Below are 23,204 nucleotides of genomic sequence, written 5' to 3'. Positions count from 1 at the left end.
AATTTACCTAACAGAAAGCAAATGCCCGTGCCATCACGACTACCTGCAGAGGTGGTCACTGGTGTGCTGCAGGACCACAGGGATCAGGAGTATCTGGAAGGTGACTGCAGGCAGGTAGTGGTAGAGGAAGAGCGTCTTCTCCATCAGAAAGAAAGGGAGGTAATTCACAGCCCAGCCACCGACACAGAGGCCACCAGCTAGCACCCACTGCTTCCATGCATCTGCCAAGACAGAGAAGGAAGAGCGCTCGGTTTTCACCACCATCAAGGTTTCTGATCACACCCTGCCTCTGAAAGCAGGCATAACTGTCAGATGAAGGGGCTTCTTCTCACCAGAAGGGAGAGCACCTAGAAGATCTACCTAGCAAAAGGATATACATCCCTCACCCACCACAAGGGTTCCGTCCCTGGGAAACCTCGCGGTTGGTGACTCTGCAGTTGGAGAGCACTGGAAATACATTGGAAACGGGGCTAGGGGAACTGAGGTTGGGAAAAGACCAAAAAATACAGTTAAAAATAGAAAACATCACCCCGACCCCTGGAAATCACCCCTCTGACCCCCGGAGAGAGTAAAAAACCCTACCCAAATTGCCCCCAAATCTCACCGAACTGTGGATACTCAGGCTGTGGTTGTCGAGACCTACAATTTCCCAGTTGTGGATACTTAAAACTGCAATTGGGAATCCCACAGTTGGCAAGGGATAACTGTATAACTTTGTAGGCATGTCATAGTGCCATTTCAGGCGAGCAGGGTACCATAAACGGCTACCAGCAGACCTTAGCAGAAGCAACTGATGTGGCTCAGGGATTCTTACACCTGGGTCTACCACATGACGTTGGACTAAAAATCCCACCATCCCCTGCCACAGTGACCTTTGGTGGGAGTTTTAGTCCAACAACATCTAGGGACCTGTTTGAGAACCCCTGGGCTAAGCACCCGAGTGCCCCACAACAAAAAGTCTACAGGTTGCATGATGCGTTAAATCTGCCAGAGATTCTGATAAGGAGATAGTGGTGGGGAGAGATAGACAACAACAAAGCCCCAAACCTTCAGGGATGTCATGGATATTCCGCTGCCGCCGAAGCAGGTACCACAGGAAGAGGACCACATAGACAAGTGTTGCCCCGTTGGCAGACATCCAGGTGACCATGTTTCCCAGAAGGTGGATCTGGGCCTGGGAGATCCAAGCGAAGAACCAGCTCAAAAGACAGGTCTGAAAATGCTGCTGACTGAAAGCAGAACTCCAAAGCAATGAGTTATCCAGGCACACAGAGAGAGAGAAACATACACATGTGCATATTGTACTACGGAGGAGATTGGAGAGAGGAAAGAGGGCCGTGGACTAGAAAACCTCGGAGGTCCCTTCCAACCAAGAAATGACACTAATTTAATCCCAGTGGAGGGGTGCACAAACATCCCATTTAGAGACAACTGGTGTGTTACATCGCCATGTGGGAAGAAATATCTCCCTACAGGAAGAAGTCTGTGCTCTGGAATGGTGGCACACGTCCCCATCCCTTCACTACAGAGGGATCTGTTTCCGGGTTAATGCCAGTGCAGAAGCCTCCAGTCTTGACCCAGGGGACAGCAGACACACCACAACCACCACTCAAATATTAGAGGGCTGAGCATAAGCTGTTTGAAACATGTGAGGTGCTTAACTCAGGAAATCCAGGTTCCACAACCTGTATGCATTTTGCAAATGAGAGCATGCAGACGTCGCCATTTTGCATAATGCATTCTGGTTTTGCTCGTCACCGAAACCTTGAACACACAGGAAGTTGCCTCATACGGAGTCAGACCCTCGGTCTGCCTAGCTCAGTATTGTCTACAACAGGGTTTCTTAACCTCGGGCCCCCAGATGTTGTTGGACTACAACTCCCAGAATCCCAGAAACATGACCTTTGTGGCTGGGGATTCTGGGAGTTGTAGTCTAACATCTGGGGGCCCAAGGTTAAGAAACCCTGGTCTACACTGACCAGCATCAACCCACTCCTGCAATGCCCCTCCACAAGCAGAGGCCTCCCTTGAGAAGCCCATGTTGACTCACCCCGGAGGTGGAGTGGAACCAGTAGGCTATGTTGGTATCCATGGTGATCCAGTCCAAAGGAGAGGAGCTGTACTTGTGTTCTGTATCCTCGTTCTTCAGCGTGAATATCTTCCACTAGAACAAAGCCATCCAGAACTTTCAGAGCAATGCCTGAACCTGCTCATCCTTCATCAGGCCACTGCTCCATTCAGCCCAGGCTCTGCCCAACCCCAAGATCTCCCATCTTGGATTCCGGTCTTTGCCAGAGATCCTTTCAAATGGAAGATGCCATGGACTGGAAATTTTCGCATGCACAGCACACGCTCCAGCCCCCTGCCCCCTATCTGTGTACAACTGAGCCCCAGCTAGTAACCTCCACACACACTTCCTGCCTCCAAACAAACGAGAAAAATGGATTCAAGCTCGGAGGCCTCCTTTCTTGTGGGGCTGCTGCAGAAAAGGGAGGCGGCCCTTCCAACTCAGAGAGGTTTGCAGAGAAGCACACGGGTTCTGCCCCCAAAGCCACTTCCGTGGCTTTAAGAGGGAGTAAGATAAATTCACAGAGGACGGGTCTATCCATGGCTCCTAGTCTGGTGGCTGTGGGCCCCCTCCAGCCTCAGAGGCAAGATGCCTCTCAATCCCAGTTGCAGGGGAGCCACCGCAGGAGAGAGGGCATGTTCTCGCCCTCTGGCCTGTGGGCCACTGTGCGAGACAGGATACTGGACCAGACGGGCCTTGGGCCTGATCCAGCAGGGCTTTTCTTGTGTAATCCCATTCCCACCCACCCCAACTCGCTTCCGGATCTCTCCCCATTCACCTGCAGTTCGGTGAACTTGGCCATGAAGCTGAGGTTCTGGCTGATGCTGACCTGCGTGGGCGAATGCAGCTCCACCTCCCTCTCCTTCTGCTCTTGGCCTGGAAGAGAGTCCAGCAAATCCCTTGGGACACACACACGGCAAGCGCGTCGGCATCACCTTTTTAGGTTTCTGAGTGCAACCAACCACCCGGACACCTACGCTGCTGTTAAGAAGGGGCCAGCCTCTAGGTTTTAGGCATGGCTGGTTTGGGGGCATTGCCCCAGGTTCATCGCACAACCACACTGTGTGGCTACAAAATATGCAGGCTTGAAAGGCACTCTGCCCGTTGCCAAACCCAAGCTGCCCTTTATCCTACGGAGAAAGCAGATGGCTCTCACTGTTATTAGTAATAATACTCATGTTATTAGGATTCACGAATATGACCAATATTTATCTACAGCTTTTCAACAAAAGTTCCCAAAGCGGTTTACATAGATATAAATCAATAAAGAAAATGGCTCCCTGTCCCCAAAGGGCTCTATTTAGTATTTAGATCGTTATTTGGTTTTTGGTTTTTGTCTTTTACTTATTTGTATTTTTTCTGTATTTAAAGAAATGTTGCTTTGGATGCTTGGCGATTGGTCACAAACTTCTATGAAGCTGAAAGAGAATGATTTCCCATGAGAAATTGAGTGAAGGCCAACACCCAATCAAAGCGCCTATTTCCCCCTGAGGCTTAGGGAGAATCATCTTTGTAGGCTATCATGGCAGCATTTCCCTTGAAGGCGAAAAACCTGGGTTATGGCTTTGGGTGTTCTGTTTTGGACTGACTTTTCCCATATCTGTGCTCCTCCACGTTCCACAACATGCTCTGGTGGTAGCCTTTGGAAGCCTTTTCTCCGATTATCTCCAGCTGGTGATAGCCCCAATCCGGTAAAGACGCCCCACTGAGCTGGAAGCAAGGAGAGAAGGCGAGCTAGAAGGCTGACCGGCATTGGTCCCTAAGCCAAAACAGACCTTGATGGCAAAGACGACAACAGGACAGGAATTCCCAAAGCATGTGCAGTGAGACAGTTACTAGTGTGACGTGAGAAATAAACTCACGAAATAACTGAAGGCTCCTGTGAGCCTGACACTCTCATCCACAAAGAATTCACTGCAGGGGACTTTGGGGGCCTGAATTCTCACATACCTTCAGTACTGCTGAGGTGTTCACGTGGACAAACCTTACTTCAGACAAGATAGTCTTCCAAACATCTGCATCAGACTCCCGATTGACAATGTCCTGCAAGGGGAAATTAGTGCTTAATGACTGCAGACAATTCATGCAAAAAAACCCAGCAATTCATGCAAAAAAACCACAACACCCCACCACCTACATATTGATGTGTCGGTCTGAGAGATACTGGTCAGCTGGAAGAAAACACATGAATGCCCCCATTTCAAGGCACCTTTACAAATTCTACGTACACGTTGTCTAATCAATGGCCATGTTGGTGAAGCTGAAACCATATTCTTCAATGGAAGAATATGGTTTCAACTTCACCAACACGGCCAAGAAAAACATGAACTCTGCCCACGAATAAACAAGGAAGCCAGCTCTTGAAGAAGACAGCTATCCTGCCATGGTGGCAATATCTGCGGCAAAGACACAGGGCTGGGGGTGGGGCGGAGAATCTGGGGCATCTGTTGTGTTTTGACCTTGCTCACCCTTCAGCTAACCCTGTGTGGTCGCGAAGAGACGACACCGACTTGACAGCTCTCAATCAATCACTCAAACAACCCACCCACCCTTCGGCATGTTGGTTTCCGATGAGACTGCTCCCCTTCCCAAAGGAGAGCAGGAAGCACAACCCTTCCCAAAGGAGAGCAGGAAGCACAACCCTTCCCTCCCTGGCAACTACGGTCAACTCACCACTCTCCAGAGGTTTTGAGCTGGCATGGATATGTTGTAATCGATGTAACAGGAAACCTCCTGGGAGTGGGGACTCAGAGGCGCTGCAACATCATGCCTGGAAGGGCCGAGGAATAAAGTCAGGAGTGGATCGTAACAGGAGAGCGGCATCGGCTATGGGATTGATATGCCTCTTTTCAACAAAAGCCCACTTCTTGGAGCGGGTTACAGAGCCAAAGAAGCCAAGAGTACTCACGTGTTCAGGTAGCGCGTGGTGATCCCGTGGACCAGCTGCACGATATCGCCATGCTTGACGGGGCGAGGCGGGTTGTTTACCACCAGCTGCTGCCTGTTGGAGAGGAGGACAAGGGCGGGGCTTGAGGCTGCTTTTACACAAGATAAAAACCAGGGCTAGGCACCAGGACCAAGAGACAAGCCTTAAAATAAAAAAAACCCTAACATAATTAAATAGGTTATAGGATCAATAATTCTTGAGCCCCAGTTCAAGCCTCTATACTCACATCCCAGGATCCTTCACAATCCACCAGTTATTTACGTCTTTGAAAGGGTAGCCAGTCACCTGCTGCTGATGGGAGCTGCCACGGCCGTTTTCGTACCTAGCAAGGAGGAGGGAAAGAGAACTTGAGGCAAGGATATACCCCCACAGCAGTGGCTGGTAAGCTTTCCAATGGTCAGAGCTATTCAGCAATGGAACAGCATGCCTCATGCAGCAGAGGGCTCTCCTTCGCGAAAGGCTCTCAAGCAAAGGATGGATGGCCATCTTTCAGGGATAGGAACATAGGAAGCTGCCATATACTGAGTCAGACCCTTGGTCCATCTCGCTCAGTATTGTCCATACAGACTGGCAGCGGCTTCTCCAAGGTTGCAGGCAGGAGTCTCTCCCAGCCCTATCTTGGAGAGGCTGCCAGGGAGGGGACTTGAAACCTTCTGCTCTTCCTCCATCCCAAGGGGAATCTCTTCCAGTGCTCACACTTCTAGTCTCCCATTCAAATGCAACCAGGGTGGACCCTGCTTAGCTAAGGGGACAAGTCATGCTTGCTGCCACCAGACCAGCTCTCCTCCCTTTGAAAGGAAAGCAAGCCCCCTGTTCCTGATGGGAGCTGCCATGCCCGTTTTCATACTTGCCATCACAAGACCAGCTCTCCTATGCAAACTTTATTTGCATAGCCCTGCCTGTGAAGCATGAATTGCCCTCTTTGCTAAGCAGGGTGTGCCCTGGTTTGCATTTGAATGGGACACTACATGTGTGAGCACTGGAAGCTATTCCCCTTGGTGGATGGGGCCGCTCTGGGAAGAGCATCCACATGCATGCAGAAGGTGCCAAATTCCTTCCCTGGCAGCATCTCCAAGAGAGGGCTGAGAGAGACTCTTGCCTGTAAATGTGGAGAAGTCGCTGCCAGTCTGTGTAGACAATACTGAGCGAGATGGACCAGGACTTGACATAGGAAGGCAGCTTCCTTGGTTCCACTCGGAATTCCTTGCTCTGCGACTGCTCAAGATGCTTCACATCCTTCACAGAACAACTTCAGGACATACAAGGCTTTGCAACTGCTGCTGTTAAGGGATCCGAAAGTCTGAAGAGAACCCTTTAGGCCCGATATTAAGAACTGCTCCAGGACAGGACAGGAGTCCTTCCTTGGCACCAAGCCAAGCAGCCCCGATCTCACCTGATGGGATACGTGTTCTTGTGCGAATGCAGCCAGCAGGGCATTGGCTTGCCCAAGACGTTCCGCAAGGTGACCTGGGAGCCATATGCCACCTCCAGCGGCTGACCCTGAGTGATCCGTGCAAGGCCGCCCTAGGAAGAACCACAAAGCGTGAAGTTGCCAAGCAGAGGGTGGGAGGGTCTGTCATTCTCGCAGCGTTTTGGCTCGCACAAGGGAAATGCAGTCTGTGTGATCCAGGACTACTCACTTCAGAGAACTTCGTTGCACCGTTGTGCAAAGAAGTTCTCTGAAAGAAGTCCTGGATCACACACGCCTTGATGACCCCACACTTTGCAACTGGCAGCTGTATTGGAGAACTGAAAATCACTGCATTTGAGGTGACTTGGGGAGAGAAGATCTCTAGGCTCATTCACATGATTATTAAAAGGGTGGGAGAAGCATCCTTCCCTCATTCAGGAGCTGTGCACCCTCCCTTCTTAAAGAAGTTTTTCTTCTTCTTTCTGATGCTTTTAGCCACATGCTCCTCAAACTCTTTTATTTCCATTGTCGCCTTAATTTTCCATTGCCAGAGTCTGCGTCCCTTTTTAGTCTCATTTGGACAAGTCTTCCCTTTTCTGAAGAAAATCTTCGTGCCTTTCATCACTTCCTCGACTCATTAGCATCCTCCTGGGCTTCAGATACCTTTCCTTATTTGTGGTACTAAAGGTCTAGCTGACCTTTTACTACTGTCGCTTTAAATAACCTCCCTGCACTCTGAAGCGATCTGTCCCTCCTGACTTTCTCTTTCAGCCAGGAGGCAAAAGCTGTTTTTTAATGTTTTCCAAAAGAGACCAAGAGTCCTCCTTTCCTCACCTCCAAGCTTGCTTGGAAAGCGCTGCTCATGATCTGGTCATGGGGTCCGGCACGGTACAGTAAAGCCAAGTGGATGTAGAAGAACAACAAATATGTGGCTACTGGAGTGACCACGAGAGCGAGTCCTCTGGCTAGCAAGTGACACAGCAGAGAAACCTAGTGGGAATGACATACAAAGGTTACTTCTCACATCATAAGCCAAGGGCAGAAACTCAGGGGGCCTAACACGTTAATCCATGTATCCTTTTTTTTTAAAAAAAAGTTTGCTCAGGGTTTCATGGAAGCAAATTATCATTCCCTATGTGCATTTCATGTACTTCTGCTGATGATGGGAGACACCTTTTAAAATAATCATTCTCCTAACCTGAGCGGGGGTGAGCCCTTAAAGATGGTGAGCCCTTAAAGGGAACTATTTCCCCATACCTTTTGCTTTGTAAACCACTTTGAGAACTTTGTTGAAAACCATTATTATTATTATTATTATTCCTTCAAGAATACAGAAACAAACCATCTCTGTCCTAAGCCAATGCCGTACATGGTTAGTCTTTAGACTGATTTTGGCCAAATTCCCATGCAGATGGCAAACCATCACCTGGACTGTACCACTTCAGACTGTAGGTGGGGGTTCTCACAACTGTCCCCTCCATACTTTTTTTAAAAAAAATCTCTGTATGCAGGAAAGTAGCATTTCAGGGAGAAAGGCAGGGTGAAACCCTCCACCTGAACAACTAATTTTCTATGTGGAGGGAAGTCTGCGAGTGGCATCCACAGCGACACTCGCAGAAGGAATCTTTTAGCAGAAGAGAAGCCTTCCCAGGGATGTTTACAAGCTTGTGCAGCAGCTAGTGCAATATGATACACGGTGCTTAGCTGGTACACCATGCTAGTGCAAGCACTAATCTGGAACAGGGGCTCTCTCTTCACAAGACTAGTCCGGATGCCACCCAGTGATGGCAGACATTTATTTTTTTTATTTTCGGTCAGGGGGGACTTTTCCGACGGCATTGCTGATTGTTCCCATGTAAGGAAGGTAGTGGTTGCTCCTCTCAAAGATGTTAAGCTTCTCAAATGAAGTCTCATAGAATCACAAAATATTAGATTTGGAAGGTACCTCTGAAGCCTGATGTCCTACAGCTCTGACAATTAAGAAATTCCTCCTAATGTCGAGCCTGAATCTGCTTCCTTGTTATTTCAGCCCATTGGTTGGAGTTCTGCTGTCAGAAGCAACATCTAATGTGGTGGCTACTCAGGGACGGGCCTTCTCCATTGCTGCCCCGAGGCAAATTGGAACACACTTCCTGCTGAAATAAGAGCCTCCCCATCTCTTACAACTTTTAAAAGGGCAGTCAAGACACATTTGTTCACCCAGGCTTTTAATTAGATACTGTTTTAATTGTGTTTTTAATCATTTTAATGTTTTAATTTTTAAATTGTAATGTTTTAACCTTTTTATTTGTTTTTATTGTTTTGTTATAAACTGCCCAGAGACCTGTGTTTTATGCGACATACAAATGTGTTAAATATAATAACTAGCTGATCCTGCACAGAGCATCTGTGCAGTTGTGCACTGAGCCTGCAGCACCCCCCCTGCAAACTTTCTTGCTCGCTCTCGCCATCCCCGCAACTCTCTCGCTCACTCTCCCCACAGCCCGCCCCCCGTCCTCTATCATTCTAACTCCGTCTCGCAGTCCTTGCTTCCCCCTGCCAGGGACTGTCGCCCGCTCGCCTGACAGCCTCCGAGCTCCCTGCCGCTTCACGGCACAGCTCAGCCAACCATCTGCCGCCTACAGCCCCCAGAGCCAACTGTCCAGCTCCCAAAGCCGCCCCCAGCCTCCGAGCTCCCTGCTGCTTCACGGTGCCCCTGAGCCAACTGTCAAACTGCTTTCCAGCCACCCCGCAAAACTCCCTGCTGCTCCAGAACTCAATCCCCCTGTGTCAGCCAATCACCTCCTCTCCCTGTCAGCCAATTGCCACATTTCTGCCCACGCATGGCCCGTCTTGGAGAATTAATAATAGAGATAAATAATGTAACATCACTCCTTCTTCTATGTCCTTCAGATATTTGATAACAGCTTCAGATATCTGATACAGCTCTGAAATTTCCCCTAAGTCTCCTCTTCTCTAGGCTTAACAGACCTAAATCTTTTAACTGTTCCTCCTCTAGAGGTAAAATGTATAAAAAAAGTAATCAGACTGTATTACTAAGGTCACAGTGCCTCATTGTTTTTCTGAAATACAGCTGGTGCAAGATTCACTTGGGCACCCTAACGATTAACAAAACAAAACAAAACAAATTGCTGAGAAGCAAAGAACCCCCTTTTTCAGCTGCAAAATGAGGAGCTTCGCTAAGGAGGAGCGTAGCAGTGGTTTTCTACCTGGATATTCTAAACACAAGCACATCCCATCAGCACAAGAAGCTCTGCTACTTACATGTGGCAGGGTCTGATCGCCAATCAGTTGCCAGGAGTGGACTCCCGCAATGGCCAAAAGCAGAATGTGTGTGAAGAGGCCCATATACTTCACCCTGAGTACATGGCATTAAAAAAAAACAGAAAAGACTAAAACTATCCAGCATTAAATTACAAAATATGCATATATGGAAGACGTTTGCCAGTATGTGTATGTGTGCTTCAGGGTATACCTGAACTCAGTTCTTGAAAAAGGTTGCTAACACTGCACCAAGCAGCAAGAACATCTCCTGCACACGCCCCACTGAGCTGAATGGGGCCGTGCATGATCACGGCACTTCCCAACAAGAAAATGTATGTTAAGTTGCCAGGTTGTAGCTCCCACACCAGTTAAAACAGAATACATGAGTGTGTTATTACACATATACACAGCTTTTCTTAAAAGTGGAATGGTGTAGAACGATGAAACCACAAGTCAACATTATAATTAAAATAAGAGTAAACACAGTCAACAGCATAACGACCCAGAAAAATAACAGACAGCAGCAGATCAGTAGGGGGCATGCCTGTTCTAACAGAAATGTTTATAGTCAACAGCGAAAAGCAATCAGTGAGGGAGTCTGACTGATCCCTAGGAGAAGGGCATTCGCAGCTTAGGAGCCACTGCAGAAAAGGTCCTACTAGGGTCATCACCACCAAGGACATCTCTGAAAAAGATGGGACCAGATGAAGATCTCAAAACTCAGGCCGGTTCATACAGGAGAAGGACCTGAAGTTATCCAGCCTTAAGCTATTTAAGGCTTTAGAGGTGATCACTAACACCTTGAAGTGTGCTTGGAAATGAACTGGGAACCAATTCAGACTATTCTAGAACAAACAGATTATTCCATCTTTATACTGAGCTGCAAGCTAACTGCTGTATCTAGGACTAGCTGAAGTCTCTGAATATAAGCCCTTGAACTCCACAGACTACCCATGGCAAAGGGTCAGGCCGGACTTTGATTACCAAGCAATACAAATATCAGCCTTTAAGAAGCAAGGGCTTTCCTGCCACAGTCCCAAGGAGGGAATGACCTCCCTTGGGAACAGAGGAATTGCTCCTACCTGCCTGCATTTTGGGTGGCTGTGACACCTTTTTCATTGGGTTTTTGCAATTTGTCCCTAGAGATTTTTGTGTGCAGTATTAGTCAGAGAACTCAAACCAAACTGGCGAGCCCTAAAGCAACTCGGGAGGAGGGGAGGGAAAGAATTAGTACTTACCCAACTGCACAGGAGCAGGAGAATCCAGCCAGCAAAAGCCAGAACCACCTACGCACAGAAAAGGGACTTGAAGAAAAGAAAGAAGATGGGGTGAGAAATGGGGAAGCAATCCAAAGCTCACTGGGCTCAACTTCACTGTCTTTGAATGTGTTCAACTCAGTGTGTGGAGTAGCTTGAAGCTGCTATTTATTTATTTATTTTATTTATTTTATTAGAGACATTTAATATGCCGCCCACTCCGAAGACTCCAGGTGGTGCACAAAAACATGCAAACAAGGCAACATTAAAACTATGCACTAAATTAAAAACTAAAGTAACTAACAAAAAACAAATGGGTAAACGACAGGGCAAAAGCCTGGCGAAAAAGAAAAGTCTTCAATAGAGATTTCAAGATCAGTAAGGAAGGGGCTAAACGAATCTGGAGGGGAATAAAGTTCCAGAGAAGTGGGGCAGCAACCGAAAAGGCCCTTTCGCGGGTCCGAGAGCCCCGAACCTCTCGGAAATCAGGGACCAACAAGAGGGCCATCTGAGGTTATCTAACCGGACGGGATGTAACTGGATGGGAGAGGCGGGTCTGTAGGTAACTGCGATGTACTTGCAGTTACAACAACTTATATACTGCTTTTCAACAAAAGTTTCCAAAGCGGTTTACATAGAGAAACAATACATACATCAAATGGCTCCCTGTCCCCAAAGGACTCACAATCTAAAAAGAAACATAAGACAGACACCAGCAACAGTCACTGGAAGTTACTCCTTCACAATATCCATTTCCTGGGTCTCTGGTTCATCCAGCTTGCACAATCTCTAGCCCAGCTTTCCCCCAAGAGAGGAAGACCGGGCTCAAGGTTGCCCCACCTCCAACTGGATCCTCTCAACAACCCCGTGAAGAAGGTGGAACAGAGAGGCAGCAAGTGGCCCAAAGGCACTCTACCAGTGCCATGGCAAACCAGCTATCCCAGTGCCTAGCCCGAGATGCTAACCACTACACTACACAGGCTCTCAACACGCAGTCCTCAGGGAAAGGAAGTCTCAAAATAGAACGAAGTAAGATGTGAATAACACTCTGGCAGCTGCAGGCAGCACGGCTGTCTGGCGGGGCAGGAGAGACAGGCGGCAAGCCAACCTGCCCCTCTGGCACCCCCCGGGCTTGTGAAGGTGAGCCAGTACTGCTTCTAAGCAAGACAAATGGCCCTGGAGAGACTGACTTTGCATCGCCATCAGCCACAGCCACATGCACACAGACTTCCCAAGAGACGGCACTGTATGGCACGACGTGACGTCGAAAGGCGCTTTTACCTTTGTCTCTGCAGGTTGTAGAATTTGAAGTAGGACAAAACGGCCAACAGAATGAAAAAGATTAAGACTGACTCCAGCAGCATCAATCTAGACTGGGTGATGAGGGAGTTCTCTGTCAAAAACAAGAGCAACGACACATTTTCAAAAGAGTGACTGAAAAGAAAAGAGGGACTCGAGCAGCTAACAAGGTAACCAGCTAACCAGCTTCAGCAGAAGGCACTCCAAGGTCCCAGGGCCCCGGGGTGGGGTGGGGTGGAATAGTCCGTTTTTGCTCTGGCCCCTTGAGGAAGGCCGGAACCAGCCAGCAATTGCACCCCTCCACTTACGAACATCAGAACAGCCCTGCTGGGTCAGGCCCAAGGCCTATCCCTTCCAGCGTCCTGTTTCCCACAGTGGCCCACCAGATGCCTTCAAGACGCCCACAGGCGAGAGGTGAGGGCATACCCCCTCTCCTGCTGTTGCTTCCCTGCAGCTGGTATTTACAGGCATCTTGGCTCTGAGGCTGGAGGGGGCCTTTTACCATCAAGATTAGTAGCCATTGATAGACCATGGATTTGTCTCAGTCCCTTTCAAAGCCAACAAGAACCCTTACGGTGGCAGCAGGCATGATTTCTTGCATTCAGGCCAGCCGCTGCTGCTGCCTACCATTTACCTCCCCACCACCTCGTGCTGTGTTCTCACAGTGGGAGGGGGGCCCACTCCGGACAAAGGGAGGTTTGCCTCTTCAAAGCTGAGCTGGCCCTAAGTGAATCCAGGTCAGAATGGGTTTCTAAAGCAGAGGAAAGATGCATCACAAGAACCCTGTATTCTACACTGAAAATGCCGACCTCTAGGGGATGTATTTGCCCACTAAGGTGCAAGGAAGGAAGAGAGGAATATTCACAGCACTGTCATTTTTAAAGACAATTTAGATCATCATCTCTTGTCACCTCTATTTGACTCAGTTCCTCACCCTCTGTCATTGAGAAACTCAGTTCAGGCATAGCTATAAGCTCAGTATCCTCTGCCATGAAGACAGATGCAAAGAACTCATTCAGCTTCTCAGCAATCTCCATATTCTCGGTAATAATCCCTTTCACTCCCCTGACATCTAATGGCCCAAGCAGCTTGGATGGCTTGAAAAGAGGCTGAGACAAATTCATGGAGGACAAGTCTATCAATGGCTACTAATCTTGATGACTATAGGCTACCTCCCAGCTCAGAGGGAGGATGCCTCTGAATACCAGTTGCAGGGGAGCAACAACAGGAGAGAGGGCATGTCATCTTTTGCCTGTCAGCTTCCCAGAGGCATCTGGTGGACCACTGAGGATGCTGGACTAAATAGGACTGATCTAGCCGAGCTGTTCTTATGTTCTTAAACATGAGTGCTGAAATGCAGCAAGGTGGTACAATTCGAAAGTCATTTCAGAAGGAGAAAACACACAACAGAGAATGGCACCAATGAGCAGAAGTAGCAGTGTGCCAGGGCCTTCAACAGTAGCTAAGAACATTTATTTAAACAATTCTGTCCATGCAGAACTAGTGCCACAGAGAATATATTATTTCTCTTGGTTGCTTAGTTTACTATGCTAATTCTCAGGAGGCAACCAATGTGGGGAAAGGCATTAAGAAATGCAATAAAGAAATAAATGAATAAGAATCATTCTGCCTCTGCAGAGAGCTGAAGGGATACCATTTCTTACCCAACAGAATCAGCAGGGCAGCTCCAAGGGCAACAAAATGGGAGAAATGCAGCTCCACCAATATCTGGTACGCGAGAGGAACACACAGGGCCCCAGCCACGGCAGGTAGCAGCCGCAGGGTCCAAATCGGCACGTTGGGGCTATATTCTGCAACAGGACACAATGTAAGCAAGGGTCAGAAACCACTGTGCATCACACAATGACCCAAAAGAAAAATAAACAGCAAGATTCAACTTAATACCATTCAGTATCTAACAGAGGCAAAAGAAAAGTGTTTAAGTGTCTGAGATAGTACTGCCTATAGCATATCTACGTGTACACTGCCTAGAGATGTACATATCAGGCAATATAAACATATGATAAATAAAATTAAATAAAATTTTATGTTCCTCTTTAGATACCTTATTTTATATACCGTTTTAGCCACCACTTTTTGCATCCTATAGTTTTCACATTTTATACATTTTTTTAATACAGCTGTATAATAATCTCATGGGTACCCTTTAAGGATAGCAGCTTTATAATATTATAATACAGCTTTATACTATTAGAGTAGTAATTTTATAGTAATATAGTTTTATGGTTCCATAATTTATTATCTTATCATTTTGAACCATGCTCTACTTTTCTATCTTATGCTGGTCTTGGACCGTAATAAAGATGATTTGATTTGACTGCCAAGTGATCACTGTGTCTGTCATGAAGCCCCCAATCTCCTGCCTCCACCCACCCACCCACCCACTTCTCTTTGAAAGTACACACACACAAACCACCCCAGAAATATTAAAACCCATAACTGTCCCAATGTAACTTAATGGAGTGGAACGTTTGTGAATTCAGAAGGCACTTAACAGACAACCAGGTGGATGGAGCTAAGGGAACTCAGTGGCGAGAGATGGGGGAGAAAGAGGGCTTAAACAAAAAGAGTGAGACATCTCTCAGCTTGAAAAATACTCCCTTAAGACAGTCACACTCACAACCCTTTCTGCTTCTGAGGGGGAACGATGTCAAACTCTTGAGTTCCTCATCAGCCATTTCACCCCTTTGTGTTTCTGAGGAGCAAGGGGTTTGGCACAATTAAGTTCCAAGAGTGCGAGCGGAGTGTTAACTCCCCCTGCAACAACATAAAAACAACTGTATGTGTGAACTCTCTGGAGGAACGGAGCAGGGAATCCATTAGTCTGCTGATCATTGTATGTGTGTGTACACACACAATAGTTACACAACAAACTCACAACATTCACCTCCCCCATCCCCCGCCACACACACACCAGGGACATAACTGCAACACTTTGTTGCAGATTCACACTTGTTATCTTCTCACCCTTAAATGTTAAAAGATGCCAAAAAACGAGGGGGCATCGATACTACTCAGACCAGCCGGATACCTACAATGCTCAAAAACGGAGGCCACAAGAATTCTGGATTTATTTTTATCTCAGTACCTGAAAGATCTCAAAAGCCACCCAGTGGAGACGATCCTTGCATATTTATTAGAAGATAGGGGCCCAACAATATCCCTGGCGGTTGCTAAATTCTGTTACACATTGACCGAACGAAGAGAAGCTAGAGCACAGCAATCGGTTACTGTCAAAGGTTCCCGATTTGATAACATTTTAGATTTTGTTTCTGTTTTTGTTTTCTCTCCTTACTGTGTATATTCTGTGTATATTCTATTGATGTGTATATTCTGTGTATATTCTATTGATGTTTGATCTAAGATCGTAAATAAACAAACAACTAACTAACTGGATTGTTCAGGCTTTCCAAATAAGTTACGAGGGACCCGCTCTGCAGGGAGCGGCATGATGCCAAGCCCATCAAATCCAGGGGCCTCTTCCTTCCCAACCTAATCTCTCCTCCTCCCTCCAAACCATCCTGGAGAGGGTTCAGAGCAAGAACCCCTTTGCCCCACTCGCACAATGCGGTCTTTGTGCTAGGAGCAGACATCCCCAGCCAGCTCAGCTGTGCTGGGTCTGCAGAATGAATCAGACTTGTCTCTTACCAGCACCAATCCTGTTCCACAAGAAGTTACCATCAAATCCGCCGAGGTAGCCTAAAGTGGGCGGGGGGGGGGGAGGAGAGAGAGAGAGGAAATCAGACCCAAGGAGCATAAATTGGACAGCCGCTGTTAAAAGATACTGCCTGACATGATGCCAACAGCCTGACGCTAATGGCTCTAAGCGCTTCATAGCAACGCAGGCCTGTGTGCAAAGAGCACGCAAGGCCATCAAAGACAGGGTTCCACCTGTCAGAAAACCTGCTGTGCACGAGTGCTTAATACCACTGGCCTTTCTGTCCTTTTGCAATGCAATGCAATGCAAAAAAAAAAAAAAAAGCAATTCTATCCTTTTGTCAGTGAAAACACAATCCTTCAAATGTCACACAATTCTCATTCCACATTAGAACAAAATATTGGGATCATTACCTATTGGACTCAGTGTTCCCTCTAATTGGAATTTCCAGATGGCATGTGATGGACTACAACTCCCATAATCCCCAGCCAAAGGCCACTGCAGATGGGGATGCTGGGAGTTGTAGTGAACCTCATCTGGGAATCCTTGTTAGAGGGGATATTGAATGGACTAATGAATTAATAACCAATGCAGTCTCTGAATTTAAGAGTGTGTCTGTGCACACACACGCACACAATTTGAACTTTTGGAAAAAACAAAACAAAACAGAATTTTGAACATTGAGGGGGGTTTTTTGGAGGGGGTTAGGGTTAGCGTGTGGCTAAGCCATGGAAAGTGGCTGGAAGCCACGAGGGAGGGGCACAGCTAACCCCTTGGAGGCCATCACAGCCAGCTGGAGCACAGCTGGAGCACAAAGAGCCCCTCTGGCCCATAAATGGCGCGGTAGTGATACCCACAATCGTCATGGTGAGGGGAAGAGGTGTTCCAGCTTTGAAGCTCAAACTTCAAGGGGCTCTTAGAAACACCATTTATATGCTTTCAAAATTATCTTTACAATCATCAGAAACATTTTTTTAAAAGAAAGAAAGGCCATGATCCTCAGGGTTCTGTACCATTTGTCAGATTCTACCATATTCCCTGGGAAGTTTTTTGTGTGTAGGTCCCCTGCACCCACAATTTGATTGTTGTATACCACCCAGAGCCTTTGGATGGATAGGGCGGTATAGAAATGTAATCCATCAATCAATAATCCTGCTCATTGTGAGGGCAACATCATGAAACAGCCCTTACGTACCCAGGCAAGATTTACATTTTGCTTTCCCCTTCATTTCCCACTCTCTGGTTTTTATTCTGAGTTTCCAGGGCAGGGGTGCATTTGTGGACTTAAGTTTCAAGTTACCCACACTGAACTTTTGCTACAGGTTCAAAAATGAAGAAGTGGTGCAGAGAGATTTGCAGCTACCTCCGAAAGCCAGAAGCATGTGACCAAAGGGGGGCCCGCTGTCATCCACGAAGAAGATGCGCTTCACGTAGAGAGAGAGGAACTGGCCATAGTAAACTTCATCAAAACTGAAACACCACAAACGTATTTTAAAAAACACCCTGCCTTTCTCACAATACCCAATAGGATGCAATGAGATGATACAATAAAATCATAACCACCAATTGCAATCATAGAAGAGCAGCATGAAAAGCACAATGCATGTTGACTTCTCCATAAGTGCTCAAGGAACCCGAGTACTCCCAGGGACATGTCCAAGGAGTTTTCAGGCTCACCATTGCCAGGAACCCTCTCAGGGCAAGTGGGTTCCTCTCAGGCCGTCCCTGCAGTCGGCACTAGGGAGACTTTAGAACCTACTCACCTTACGGGGCTTTTGTGAAGCTATAAACATTACAGCGGGGAGGAGAGCTGTCCTTGTGGTGGCAAGCATGAATTGTCCTTTGCTAAGCAGGGTCTGCCCTGGTTTTCATATAAATGGGAGACTACATGTGTGAGCACTGGGAGATCTTCCTCTCCGGGGATGGGGCCGCTCTGGGAAGAAGAGCACCTGCCTACTTGCATGCAGAAGGTTCCAAGTTCCCTCCCTGGCAGCATCTCCAAGATGGGGCTCCTGCCCACAACCTTGGAGAAGCCGCTGCCAGTGTGTGTAGACCAGAGATTCTCAACCTTGGGTCCCCAGATGTTGTTGGACTTCAGCTCCCATCATTCTCAACCAAAGGCCACTGGGGCAGGGGATTATGGGAGCGGAAGTCCAACAACATCTGGGGACCCAAGGTTGAGAATCCCTGGTGTAGACAATACTGAGCTAGGTGGACCAAGGATCTGACTCAGTATACAGCAGCTGCCCATGTGAAGCCATTTGTACACCCCAAAAAGCACTATGTGACTACTTTGTGTTATTATTAAGAAGGGAAGGACTGAATGGATCATCCTGCAGATGACAAAATGGGACAAAATTGTGCAGCTGCTCACCAGGCGGGGCAGCTCACCTCAGGTGTTTGACTTTGGGGTACTATTAAAGGGCAGTCAACTTTCTTGCTATCTCCGTCCTTACCATCAAAGGACTCTCAATGGGGCTGTTGGGGGGCTGGGATGGAAATGGCACAGAAACCCCCAGTATGTGACCCTGAAATGACAAAACACGGCCTGGCTTGGGCTGCCCATTCTCACTGCTGCTCACTGCACTTTCTTTAGAACTCTGGCAAAGAAAAATGGCCAGCGAGAGAAGGAAAAGCAGACAGAGCAAGTTGGTTTACACTTGCAGGGTTGCTCAGCTTTGGCAGATGTTGCCAAACTTTATCAGCTTTATCGGATGACAACTATATTGGGCTGCGGGGATATAGGAAGATGCTGAAAGGCATCATCTCAAACTGCATGGGATATGGCAATGGGAAACCCCTCCTGTATTCTACCAAAGACAAACACAGGGCTCTGTGGGCACCAGGAGTCAAAACCGACTCGATGACACACTTTACCTTTTACCAGAGCATAGTTATGTACCCATTAATTAATGATGCAAATAATAATCCTTACCACAAACAGATACTTTGCACTCTGGAACAATGTCTTTTCTGACAACTCTATGCTATTTGCATTTGAGATGTTCTTTACTGATTTTTTTAAAATTCACCTATTCTAAAATATTCAATAAAATTTAATAATAATAAAAAAGATTACCAGGTTCAGAGATCAAGGCCAACAGAGACCCACAATGTATTTTTTTTTTTAAAAAATCAAAGCAATTTACTTACACAACAGCTCTTGGGTAGGACAATGCCCACAGCCGGCTGATTAACCCCATCACAGCCAAAACCACCAGGTTCAAGTTTATCTCCACAGAAAGGATAACAGGATACTTCAGGAAGCCTAGCATCTTGGGCAGCATTCTTGTCAAATCTAAGAGGGAGAGAGAAAAGCTGCTGTTACCCTGCCAACACCAGCACCTCACACATACAGAGTGTTTTTCAAATATACAAGGTGCTGCTTGTGGCGATTCATGTGCTAGCAACCTCCAGACTTGACGACTGCAACTCATACTACCTGGGGATGCTCTTAAAAGCACCAGAAAAAGCACCAAGTAGAGCCAGCGCCTGCCACCAGGTTTTTGGCAGAGCAAATAATGTTAGATTGGTTGTTTGCTCATTTCCAGTGCAATTCAAGGTGCTGGTCCTTACTTTTAAAGAAGGAAAAGGGGGAGAGAGAACTCCAAAGGGTGCAGAATTTATTACCAACATGTTTTCGGTCTTAAAACAAATGCAAAATTGGCTCTTCGGGGAATTACAATTTTTTTTTAAGGGTGTACATTTTACACCAAAAGCACTCTCATTACAATGAAGTCAGCACCATAAACGTAAGCAACAAATATAGACAGATTCCCCTGCTAACTGAGCAAAGAGGCACCTCTTAAAAGTGGCAGATCTCTTTATTGAGCAGGGGGAGAGTAACTGGCCCTCTCCACCCCCAGCACAGCATCCCTCCAGTGACTGTTGCTGGTGTCTGTCTTATGTTTCTTTTTAGATTGTGAGCCCTTTGGGGACAGGGAGCCATCTTTATTTGTTTTTATTTCTCTATATAAACTGCATTGTTGAAACTTTTGTTGAACTTTTTCAACTTTTGTTGAAAAGCAGGATATAAATTTGGCAAATGATATATACCAAATATCATTGTCATCACTGACGGGCAATCTGAGCAGTGTAAGCTCAGCAACACCTGGGGAAAGCACCTGCATGCAGAAGGTGCCAAGTTCCCTCCCAGATAGGACAAGATTTAAAAAATAACAATAAAAAAAATAGGACAAGATTTTTTTATTGAACCAACAAACTACCAAAGCATACAGTACGTTGCCAAAGCACGATTATCTACAAAGTGGTTGTGTTTGTACATGATGTATCTACAAAGATTTACACACAAGGATTTGGAAACCCACAAGGTGATGAAGTATATGCAGGTAGTGCTGTAACTCGGGGGTGGGGGATTACAAGGGGTAATGCGGGGGGGGGGAGACATCCTCCTCCTCCTCCTCCGTCTCCCTCCCTCCGTCCGCCAAATAATCCAGAATATAGCTGTTAACGGCTAACGGCAATGAATTGGAAAAGCCACGTTAATCTCCCTCTCACGTGAAAAGTGGGCCGTACCCGTCCTCCTCCCCACCCATTTGACACGGCAGAGGTGGGCCGTACCACTTTCAAGAAGGGGGGGGGGGGACAGAACGAAGCAGAGAGTAACCACATCCTTCTCTCGAGCCCGCTTACCTCTCTCCACGACGCCACGGCGGAGGTACAAAACCGGACGTGACGTAATGCGCGACAGGTCCCTCGTAGGACAGCGCCCCTTCCGCGCCGCCGTCGTTACCATGGCAACTAGTAGCCCCTATGGCTTTTGCTATGCTCGGTTTCATTTTTATTATTTACATTTTGGGTCAAGTTGCCAGCACAACAAGGTCTATTTAGTTGTTTTTTTTAAACTACTGCCTGGCTAATAATCACTGTCAGAGAACAAGGACAGGCTGAAAAACCCTTTAGCAATGGCCACCTGGAGGCGGGATGAGCAGGGAACCGGAAGCAAAGCACGCCCACTTCCTCCCTGGGCTCTTGAAAAAGGCGTCGTTGTTCTTAGGCGTGCGCTATAGAGGCAAGAAGAGCCTAGAGCAGACCTTCTCGACAATCGGCTGGGGATTGTGGGAGTTGTAGCCGAATTGCTGCTGGGGGTCCCCCACAATTCTTCACGACTGACCTGATGGACATAATATCCCATGTACCAGTCAATGTACCCTTTAGTAATTCAATTGCTATTGACTTGGCTAAAGGAAGAAGAGATGCTGCCCCATGGCCATGATTTGCAGCATCGCATAGTGGTTAGAGTGCTGGACGAGGGCCGGGGAGACCTGAGTTTGAATCCTCCTCCATCCATGAAACTCACTGGGTGACCCCGGGCCAGTCCTGCATCTCTCAGCCTCAACCTCACAGGGTAAAAATAACCATGTACTCCTTGGAGGAAGAGCAGGATAGAAACGTAATTATTGTTAATAAATAATAATAATAAAATAAATGAATGAATGATTTGTGACTCCTTTTTAATTAGGTCCATCCCACTAGGTGCAAGAGCCAAAAGCAAACACTGGAAGGATGGATAGAATTAGCAAGCGAGCAAGCTTTCTAATTCTAGCCATCTCACCACCATGGGACTTCCACAAACCTTATCAGGCAGGCAGGCAGGCATTGAGGAGTTGCTTTTCACTGTCTATATTTGTATATCAGTCTATTTCCAAACCAGGAAAAAGTGGCTACCTTCTTCTCCAGCACGAGCTGTTGCATCATTATCAGGGAGAAATTGACCAGATGCAGCTTTCCCTAAGATGAAGCGCTCTGGTGCATAACGGAGAAGGAAATCCAGATGCTCCATAATCTCAATTCTGCCAGGAGCTCACTTTAGGGAAGACACTCTGTTTGGGCCTCGGCCCCACTCATCTGCAACATGGGGATTATACTGGCCTACCTCCCTGGGCTGCTGTAAAGAGTCTATGTGCCCTCTGCACATCCTACTGTAACTAGGATTTCGCCCTATTCCAACACAACCTATACCATGATGGGCAGAAGATAAAGTGACAACACACAGCAGTGTTTCTATTCCTGTTCATAATTACCTGGGGGAAATGGGGCTGGACAACATGCTCACCTGGCAGCGGGGAAATGACTTGACTAGCAAACCAGAGGTTGCCGGTTCGAATCTCTACTGGTCTGTTTCCCAGACTATGGGAAACACCTATATCAGGCAGCAGCAATATAGGAAGGAGGAGGCAATGGTCAACCCCTCCTGTATTCTACCAAAGACAACCACAGGGCTCCGTGGGTGTTAGGAGTCCGCACCAACTCAATGGCACACCTTTAACCTTACTCTTTAAGTGGTCTGGACCCCAACCCAAGGGTGGGGCAGGACCCAGGGCTAGCTTGTTTCATGTGTCTGGCACTTGTTTCAGCTCCTTGGAGGAAGAGGAGACAATATAAGAAAACAAATCTACAAATGTACTAAGTTCTCCGTGTGAAATGACACCTTGACCAGTACTGGGATAGGCAAGTTGCATTATCTGAGTTTCTCATTCAAGACAGCATGTTTCATCTGTTTGTTTACTGCACAGCCAATCTCCACAATGATTGCTTATTTCATGCAGGGTCATGTTTGTAATTTGAATATGTAACCTGATAGGTAAGTTGTGGTCTTATATAAACCGGTGCAGAAAGGGTTTTAAAAAAAAAATAAATTCTTCTTTGAACAGAATCTAACCAACTTCCGACTGGAACCTCTTGAAGTTCCGATGCGGGACTTGGACGGGACGTCAGCCAGGCTGACCATCTTATGTCAATCAATGGCAGGTTCAAATGACCTGCCAGAAATCAGAAAGCTGGGAACCAAAAGTTCCCGGAGAAGGTGCACCCTTGGCAGGTCTGAACCTACTGACCTCGGGTTGGTGGCTGGACTTCCAAGCTTCAGCCTAAGATGTTTAACCCAAGGGTGAAGTTGGGCAGATCAAGAAGGGGTGAAGTTGGGGTATGCCTGGTTGGTGGGTCTGGACAACATGCTCACCAGGGACCTCTGGTTCCTGCCTTCCCAATTTTTGGCGGGTCATCTGAATCAGTGCTCCCTCTAACAGGGATTCGCAGATGTTGATGACTACAACCCCCATAATCCCAAAGCAAAGGTGATCCCTGTTAAGAGGAAACACTGCGCCCAATGACTATTAGCAGAACTTCCATGAATGTGGGGCAGAATCCCAGATGCCACGTATGGTCAACGGGTTGGCCAAACGGAATGGAGGGCTGTCACTTTCCATTATTCTGTTTGTCGCTTCCTGGAAGTATCTGGTCACAATCGGGAAAAGGAG

The 23,204-nt window shown here is 47.2% G+C and overlaps 1 protein-coding gene across 6 annotated transcripts in view; it reads right to left on the bottom strand.

Annotated features, from left to right (window-relative positions):
• The window catches only part of POMT1 (protein O-mannosyltransferase 1), a 25,042-nt gene extending 1,881 nt beyond the window's left edge, over positions 1 to 23,161 (bottom strand). The window contains exons 1-19 of one of the 6 annotated variants that reach the window (XM_053282542.1): positions 20,578 to 23,161; positions 19,078 to 19,222; positions 17,288 to 17,394; positions 15,915 to 15,965; positions 13,910 to 14,056; positions 12,228 to 12,339; positions 10,929 to 10,994; positions 9,691 to 9,784; positions 7,261 to 7,416; positions 6,409 to 6,539; positions 5,242 to 5,337; positions 4,977 to 5,069; positions 4,742 to 4,838; positions 4,019 to 4,111; positions 3,658 to 3,778; positions 2,847 to 2,944; positions 2,051 to 2,164; positions 1,048 to 1,174; positions 44 to 221 (exon numbers count right to left, since the gene is read on the bottom strand). In XM_053282542.1, the coding sequence (XP_053138517.1) occupies positions 44 to 221; positions 1,048 to 1,174; positions 2,051 to 2,164; positions 2,847 to 2,944; positions 3,658 to 3,778; positions 4,019 to 4,111; positions 4,742 to 4,838; positions 4,977 to 5,069; positions 5,242 to 5,337; positions 6,409 to 6,539; positions 7,261 to 7,416; positions 9,691 to 9,784; positions 10,929 to 10,994; positions 12,228 to 12,339; positions 13,910 to 14,056; positions 15,915 to 15,965; positions 17,288 to 17,394; positions 19,078 to 19,222; positions 20,578 to 20,680 (2,129 nt within the window). In that variant the 5' untranslated portion in view covers positions 20,681 to 23,161. The other 5 variants (XM_053282546.1, XM_053282545.1, XM_053282543.1 and 2 more) reach the window with 5 other exon arrangements.
• Positions 23,162 to 23,204: the final 43 nt, after the last annotated feature.

Source organism: Hemicordylus capensis, chromosome 17 (genome assembly GCF_027244095.1).
Source record: "Hemicordylus capensis ecotype Gifberg chromosome 17, rHemCap1.1.pri, whole genome shotgun sequence".
Lineage (NCBI taxonomy): Eukaryota > Metazoa > Chordata > Lepidosauria > Squamata > Cordylidae > Hemicordylus > Hemicordylus capensis.
Note: the sequence above shows the minus strand (reverse complement) of the source record. Positions and strands in the feature narration are given on the sequence as shown.